This window comes from Dendropsophus ebraccatus, chromosome 1 (genome assembly GCF_027789765.1).
Source record: "Dendropsophus ebraccatus isolate aDenEbr1 chromosome 1, aDenEbr1.pat, whole genome shotgun sequence".
NCBI lineage: Eukaryota > Metazoa > Chordata > Amphibia > Anura > Hylidae > Dendropsophus > Dendropsophus ebraccatus.
The window spans coordinates 147,971,703-147,980,576 of NC_091454.1; the positions used below are offsets into that span (position 1 = coordinate 147,971,703).

Consider the following 8,874-nt stretch of genomic DNA (forward strand, 5'->3'; position numbering starts at 1 on the left):
GCACTTTACTGTATCACAATGTAAAATTAATAAAGTGATCTGTAAAATGTTTTGCTAAATTAAACATTTTAAACTTGTTTCCTTACCTGAATCCTGTGACAATGACATTCTTAAAATTAGGAAATTTTTGTTTGTAAATATTTGTCAGCTGAAAAGATACAAAAAAATAAGTTACAGTTACAGTTTTCTATTGCAGACAAAAGAAAGGCTTATTATTTTTAGGGTATGTATTTCTGCAATTGTTTCTGAGCATGTGCGCCCAGTGAGCACGTAGATCATCTTGTCATCTTGTATGGTTTAAAAGTCTTTATGTCTAACATATTTTTTAAGTTTTTTGGTGTTTTGTTTTTCCATTTTACTATTTGTATTATAAAACATTCCTGAAATCTTTTAGTACTAATTCTGGCCACTAGAGGTAATACTAATAACTTGGAGCCTGCTGGAAAATGATCTGTACAGCATTAGGCTATGTTCACACAACATATGTTTTTGTAAAAGTACGGCCGTTGTTGCAATTGGCAACAACGGCCATGCTTTGTACAAAAAGACACGCTGCATGTTCTTCTATGGGATCCCGGCAGGAGCGTATACACATAGTATATGCTCCGGCCGGGATCCCAATCGGCGCTGCAAAGAACTGACATTTCAGTTTTCTGCAGCTGCTATTCAGTGAATAGCGGCTGTAGAAAACCCTGCCAGTGCACACTGTGGAGCAAGTGGCTGCAGCCGCTTGCTTCACAGTGTGCTACAGGGAGTACTGATGCAGGCGCGCGCGCGCGCTGATGAGCCTGCATCAGAACTCTACAGCCATAAAGATCATCCGGCCGGTACTGCGGTTATGGAACAGCCGGTACAATACGCGTGTAAACATGGCCTTACAGTGAAATGTGACACCAGTAGATAGAGAAGAAAATAAGAGCTCAGTCTCAGAGGTAACAGAAGGTTTGGAGATGTTCATTGTATCTATGTCCATGAGTAGTGATGAATGAACTTGTTGAACATTTGGTTTTATCCGAACCTGAACATTCAGCATTTAAATCCAGGTGGCTGGAGAAGTCAGTAGGGATTCATCCAACTTCTCTGGGAGTCAAATGCCGAACATTTTAGTCGGGACAAACTAGAACTTCAGGTTTGCTTATCACTATCCATGTTGCCTGCCGTAAAGCCTATCTCTAGTTGCTGCTGAAATAGCTCAGGAAGGATGGCTGCCCCAAATGAATGTACATAATTAAAAAAAAATTAAAGAATGGCAAATAGAAACAGACTAGAAAAAAATATGTGAGTATACAGCTCTGATCACTAAAATAATAATAATAAATAAAATCTAGGTGACGCATTACCTTTAAGTAGACATGCACGTTGAAGTACATTTTGAACATCAGATGGCAGCAGGCTTTGTCAATAAACATTACATCTCTTGACCATTGTCTTATAATGAGTTTCAAGGGGTTATCCAGGATTAGAAAAAGGCACAGTAACTTTCTCGCAAAAACAGCACCACCCCTGTCCTCGGGTTGTGTGTAATATTTTCACCACGCTACAAACTTCACAGGAGCTGAGCTGCAAAAACCACACCCAAACAGGAAAGAAAAGGTGCTGTCACTGGAATAAAGTGGCCACGGCCGTTTCTAGAGGCTAGTGGGCTGGGTGACCGCATGGGGCGCCGACAGCTCAAGGGCGCTGGTGGCACCCCGTGGACGCCGGCCTGATCATCTGCCCTGGGCGCCCCATCACCTGGCCTGTCTGCTTGCAGCTACGCCACAGCTCCCCTGGACTGCGTTCAGCGCCTGTCAGGCCGCCGCCCCCTCACACATCTCCCTTTAGCAGCCACAGTGACGTTATATCACTGCGCCTGCTGGAGGGAGAAGATGCGTGCGGGTGCGGCGACAGCCTGCTCCTCACAGGCTGGAGGAGAAAAGGGGACAGGGACCCGCTGTATGTATTAAGGTGAGTATAATGTTTTTTTGTTTTTTTGTGTGTGTCTTTTTGGCAGTGCACGTGGGGGGGGATTATTAATATGGGAAGAGCACTGGGGGGGGTTATTAATATGGGGAGAGGAACAAAGGGGGTATTATTATATGGGTGAGCACAGGGGGGATTATTATATGGGAAGAGCACAAGGGGGATTATTATATGGGAAGGGGGGAGCACAGGGGGGATTATTATATGGGGGAGCACAGGGGGGATTATTATATGGGAAGAGCACAAGGGGGATTATTAATATGGGGAGGGGGGCACAGGTGGGATTATTATATGGGAAGAGCACAAGGGGGATTATTAATATGGGGAGGGGGGCACAGGTGGGATTATTATATGGGGGAGCACAGGGGGGATTATTAATATGGGGGGAGGAGCACAGGGGGTATTATTATATGGGGAGCACAGGGGGATTATTATATGGGAAGAGCACAAGGGGGATTATTATATGGGAAGGGGGGAACACAGGTGGGATTATTATATGGGGGAGCACAGGGGGGATTATTATATGGGGGAGCACAAGGGTGATTATCAATATGGGGAGGGGAGGGGGATTATTAATATGGGGAGAGCACAGGGGGGATTATTAATATGGGGAGAGCACAGGTGGGAGTATTACTATGGGGGAGCACAGGGGGGTTATTAATATGGGGAGAGCACAGGGGGGATTATGGGGAAAGCATAGGGGGATTAATATATGGGAAGAGCACAAGGGAGATTATTATATGGGAAGGGGGAGCACAGGGGGGATTATGATATAGGGGAGCACAGGGGGGAAATTTTTATGGGAACAGCACAATAATAATAATTAATAAGGGGAGGGGGAGCACAGGGGGGATTAGTAATATAGGGAGGGGGGAGCACAGGGGGGATTATTAATATGGGGAGAGCACAGGGGGGATTATTACTATGAAGAGAGAGCACAGGGGGATTTTTTACTATGGGGGAGCACAGGGGGGATTATTACTATGGGGGGCAGGCAGAGCACAGGGGGGATATTACTATGGGGATAGAGCACAGGAGGGATTATTACTATGGGGATAGAGCACAGGGGGGGTTATTAGTATGGGGACAGCACAGGGGGGGATTATTACTATGCCGGATGCAGCAAAGGGGGGGGGGTTATTACTATTCGGGGCACTGCACAGTGGGCATTATTACTATATGAAGCAGGAGACGTTATTACTATATGGGGGCACAGCAGGAGACATTATTACTATATAGGGGCACAGCAGGGGATGTTACATACAGGGGACAACCCACATACAGTACCTTCTGACTGTACTGAACATGACACAAAAAAGTGGAGCCTAAAATGTTTGTCTGGCAGGTTCAGAAGAGACGAATTGTTGCTGTAAGAAATCATGGTGGTCTGAGCCAGAAGGAGAGGAAAAGGAAAGTGACGCCTCAGAACAAAGAAGACGTAACCTGTGAGTGACTGAATTACTTTTTTTTTTGCCCCAATACACACACTGCTTCTTCCTAATAACAACCCGCCCCGGCTTTCAGCAAGATTCGCCCTGTAGTTCAAAAGACCTAGAAACGGCCCTGAAAGGGCCATCTTTTTCTAATTCCGGACAACGTTTTTAAATACTTGATGTATTTTAATAATTTGGTGCTTTGTCCAGAGAGATTACTCTCCCATTAACTCTCTACTGTCTACTTTGCCCATAGCAGCAAATCATAGCTCAGCCTTCATTTCTCTGTTTGCTGTGGTAAAATAAAATCTAAGCTCTATTTGGTTGTTATAGGCAAAACAGACAGTTTCTGTCTCAGACAGAACCCCTTTAAGAGAAAAGATATGTTGTTAAATTTGGTTTCAAGACTGTTTTACACACTTCATTTCTGTCCCTTTAGTATTACAGTAATTTAATCTATGGGATAACCCCTTTAAGAGAAAAGATATGTTGTTAAATTTGGTTTCAAGACAGTTTTACACACTTCATTTCTGTCCCTTTAGTATTACAGTAATTTAATCTATTCTACATTTCACAAGTCAATTTTGTCTGTCAGTTTTGACAGCGGCATCTGAATGGTTAAATGGCTGGAACAGGGTATCACTCTTTTCCAGCTATTAGTGGTGGCCCCTAGTCAGGGCTGTATTAACAGCTGCTGCTGCCCTAGGCACTAAACCTCAAGACGCCCCATCTTCACGCACCTATTGACGATACCAGACCTGACCAATACCACCATACCCCCCACCCCCCTGGAAAAGACACCAGATTTACTGGTAAGTCTGAACGGAAGGAGGGAAACAAAACATTTAAACAAAAAAATCTTTTTTCTGTCCCCCTGCAAGGTGCTGCCCTAGGCACTGGACCACGGGTGCCTAGTGGTAAATACGGCCCTGCCCCTAGCTTCTGATAGCAGTCTCCATACAATTTTGACGCACCAGGGCAAGCATACCTGGTTAATATATAATATTTATTTTGTTATCGGGGCCCTATCTGTGGTATGTGTGGAAGCAGAGACAGAAAATATAGGAGTCATAGTGTACTCTAAGGCCCAGATGTATCAAAGGGTGTAAATTATACACTGGTGTACACTGCCCACAGCAACCAATCACAGATCCTTTTTCATTTTACCAGAGCTGAAAGCTGAGCTGTGATTGGTTGCTATGGGCAGTTTAAACCAGTGTATATTTTATATATTATCAAATTTGCTGATGAATGCACTGTGATTATCTCTCCCGGCATACTATTCTGGCAACCTCCTCAGTACAACCTATAACATGCAGGCATTTTGTTATTTCATGTGGTAAAGAAGGCAGTATAGTATAAAGCAGTATAAAGTACCTTGGAAATTTGAATATGAGGTACCAGGGCAAAAAATGGACTGGTATGTACATAGTACGTGTTCCTAGTAAACCCATCTTTCTCAGTCATGCTACTTTACACTTAAGGAGGATGTACCACCAGTGCACGGGAACCGGGCCTTGGTCCAGAAAACAGACCGCGGCACTGACTTCCCCGTGCCGGCGCCGTTCGATCCGTGGCTTCAGGTTAAAGAGGATGTACCTGGTGGTACATCCTCTTTAAGAGGAAGTTGAAGGGTGTCTAACATTGAAGCTTTTACCAACTTTCAGAAAAGGTGTGCCAAATCCTTGTATATAGTAATTAATGAATCACCAATCTCAATTTTAATGAGCAGAGATATAGGAACAGGCAAATAACCACAACTGACTTACTATACTAGTAAGAACATTCTTTTTAATAGAAACTGTAGAAATTGTTAGTATTTGTATGGTCACCACAAACTTTCTTACCTCAGTCTCCACATTAGCTTTAAGATTAAGAAATCCTGGAGCAGATGTGTTCTTTAAATCATCAGTGAAGATTTGATTAACAATCTTAAACTCCAAAGGGACAGCCACAATAGATAGGATGGTGGTTGGTTGTAAAGTTGTTGTGCTAATGCTAGTTGTTGGTGTACTTTGTAATGAATTTGAGTTATTTGTAACCAATGAGGTTTTGTTGCTGGATGATAATGTAGTCAAAGATAAAGTTGTATTTAATCGAGTTTGGGATGTCGTTGATGTGTTGGATGCTTGCAATGCTCGTGATGTTGATACAGGTGAACTTGTTGATAAGACTGAAGTATTTGATCGCGATGAAGTTGACAGAGATGTTGTAATGTTGGATCTAGTTGATGCAGTTTGGGATGTCGTTGATGTGTTGGATGCTTGCAATGCTCGTGATGTTGATACAGGTGAACTTGTTGATAAGACTGAAGTATTTGATCGCGATGAAGTTGACAGAGATGTTGTAATGTTGGATCTAGTTGATGCAGTTTGGGATGTCGTTGATGTGTTGGATGCTTGCAATGCTCGTGATGTTGATACAGGTGAACTTGTTGATAAGACTGAAGTATTTGATCGCGATGAAGTTGACAGAGATGTTGTAATGTTGGATCTAGTTGATGCAGTTTGGGATGTCGTTGATGTGTTGGATGCTTGCAATGCTCGTGATGTTGATACAGGTGAACTTGTTGATAAGACTGAAGTATTTGATCGCGATGAAGTTGACAGAGATGTTGTAATGTTGGATCTAGTTGATGCAGTTTGGGATGTCGTTGATGTGTTGGATGCTTGCAATGCTCGTGATGTTGATACAGGTGAACTTGTTGATAAGACTGAAGTATTTGATCGCGATGAAGTTGACAGAGATGTTGTAATGTTGGATCTAGTTGATGCAGTTTGGGATGTCGTTGATGTGTTGGATGCTTGCAATGCTCGTGATGTTGATACAGGTGAACTTGTTGATAAGACTGAAGTGTTTGATCGCGATGAAGTTGACAGAGATGTTGTAATGTTGGATCTAGTTGATGCAGTTTGGGATGTCGTTGATGTGTTGGATGCTTGCAATGCTTTTGATGTTGATAAAGGTGAACTTGTTGATAAGACTGAAGTATTTGACCGTGATGAAGTTGACAGAGATGTTGTAATGTTGGATCTAGTTGATGTAGTTTGGAATGGTGTTGATGGTGTTGATGTGTTGGATGTTTGCAATGCTCGTGATGTTGATACAATTGAACTTGTTGATAAGACTGATGTTTTCGATGGTGTTGGAGTTGGCAGAGGTGTTGTAATGTTGGATCTAGTTGATGTAGTTTGGGATGGTGTTGATGAGTTGTTTGCTTGGATTGCTTTTGATGTTGACACAGTTGAACTCATTGATAAGACTGAAGTGTTTGGTGGCAATGAGGTTGTCGGAGTTTGTGCTATGATGCTATTTGCTGTTGACACTGTAAGTAAAATGAATATCACATTAATAATAATGCATTTGAATAAACTTTGTTGTAATCTACAAGGCATGAATGAAGTTGACCAAACAACTCTTGAAAGTCGTGTCATATTCATATGGCAGGTGGAAAATGTTTATTCCAACATACAGTAGCTATGGGTAGAAAATTCTCAACTTTGGATGGACAAGCTGTATGGATCAATGCAACATTTGAAATATTTTTATATAAGTTGTACTAGGTTTAACCATAATTGGTCATTAAAATGTACAGTATATCTTCACTTCCAAAAGGGTATATAAGGCCAGTGATTTAGGTGGTTGGGGGGGGGGGGGGGTTGCTCAATTTAACATCTACAAGGAGCTTCCATGCCGGACATCTGAGAGCCATCTACCCCCACCTCAGGAATTCACCCAAAGTGGTCCTTTGTTTCTTCAGTATACTTCTACCACTATTGGACACACCAATAACTTAAAAACTCTGAAACATTTATGAGCCTTTTGTAGGACTCCTGCATTCTTCTTATTGTTGTCCTGCTCATATAATTTTTGTGCCCATTTTTTAGAAGATTTAAATCCACCATATGTTGCTTACAAGAGATTGGAACCTTTATTCTGAGTAACTTGATATTGTCCTACAACTACAAACTCGTGCTGACCCTTTTCTAACAATTATACTCATGCTCTTTAAACTTCTAAATAAATTGGACGATAGATATTTACAGAACTGTTATTTCTTTTAGTATTTTTATAAAAATCGTTCTTTATTAAACAGAATTAAATACTCCAAAACAGAAAATAAGAGAAGCTGAGGTTCTGAAATTTTCACTTCCTTTAGCATCGGTTTTGAGCTCAAGAGAACATAATAGATCTGTTGACAAACCCATCATAATACTTATTTTATTGGTTACTAACTGAAAAATGCTGCTCACATAAATATTCTTCTCCCTTAAAACTTGTACTTGTGTTATGGACTTACCTGACCACATTCCTGCGCTGTCCTGTTTACTCCCCCACCCACCACATGGACAGTAGGTTGGATTGTATTAACAGCCGGCATCCTATCAGAGTTCAGAGGCATGCTTTCCTGACCTCAGTTTATAATCTGATTTTGTACCATGCTTCTGAATATGTTTCTGACCTCAGCTAGTTTTATGGTTCTCATTTAGTCCTGAATGTGCTCTCACGACCCTGGCATATTATCTGACTTTGCTTCTGGTTCTTACTCGTGGCCAATAGACTCCCAGTTGTTGCTGATTCGGACTGCTGACTATTTCCCATTTCACTTTCTTCAATGAGAAGAGACCAGACCGGTCTCAAAACATCTTGTATCATATGTTTTATTAATTTTTTAAAAAATATTCGTTATTGATTCCTGGCTTCCTGGACCTGCGCCCGGCATCCTGTTGTTGGAATTGAGGAGTTTGTCTACTGGCCCTGCAAATAGCAGCATATGGTCGGCACCCAGTTCGAGTCTGCCACCTAGGCCATCATGTCCAAGTAGGCAGGGGACAGTGGGCTAGTTTCAGTTAAGGCTCACTGTTCCCCTGACATGACAACTTGGTAGAACCTTTCACGATCCCTGGCACATGAGGTTGAATACATATGCAGATAGCATTTTTGTATATGTTTATTTTTAAAGGTTTAAAAAAACATTTATTTTACTTACCAACTAGTAGCAGCAGCAGTAGAAAAGGTGGCCTCCATAAATTCATTGCTGAAGATATGATGTTAAGTTTGCAGAGCCTAAGAATACAGATTGAACATGTATGCTATAACTATATTTACATTTGCAGGAAAAAATATGTAGTGCTTGAAAAGTGTGCCCCTTTAACAGTGACTTCCATTTAAGAGAAAGTTTAACCCTTACACCCTCCCTTTATAAGCGACTTTGGTCCCGTCCCTTTAAGGGCTAATTTGGTGCTGTCTCTTTAAGAGTGACGTATGTACATCCCTTTAAGAGCTAATTTAGCCCTGGCCCTTTAGAAGCAAATTTGGTACTATCCCTTTAAAGGAGAAGTCTGGCAAAAAATTTTATTAAAGTATTGTATTGCCCCCAAAAAGTTATACAAATCCCCAATATACACTTATTATGGGAAATGCTTATAATGTGTTTTTTTTCCCCTGCACTTACTACTGCATCAAGGCTTCACTTCCT

General features: G+C 41.6%; 1 protein-coding gene across 1 annotated transcript in view; it reads right to left on the reverse strand.

Annotated features, from left to right (window-relative positions):
* Positions 1-4,862, reverse strand: part of LOC138783433 (uncharacterized) — a 32,089-nt gene extending 27,227 nt beyond the window's left edge. The window contains exons 1-2 of the mRNA XM_069958139.1: positions 4,773-4,862; positions 87-148 (exon numbers count right to left, since the gene is read on the reverse strand). Of these exons, the coding sequence (XP_069814240.1) occupies positions 87-148; positions 4,773-4,862 (152 nt within the window). The remainder of the gene's footprint in view (positions 1-86; positions 149-4,772) is intronic.
* Positions 4,863-8,874: the final 4,012 nt, after the last annotated feature.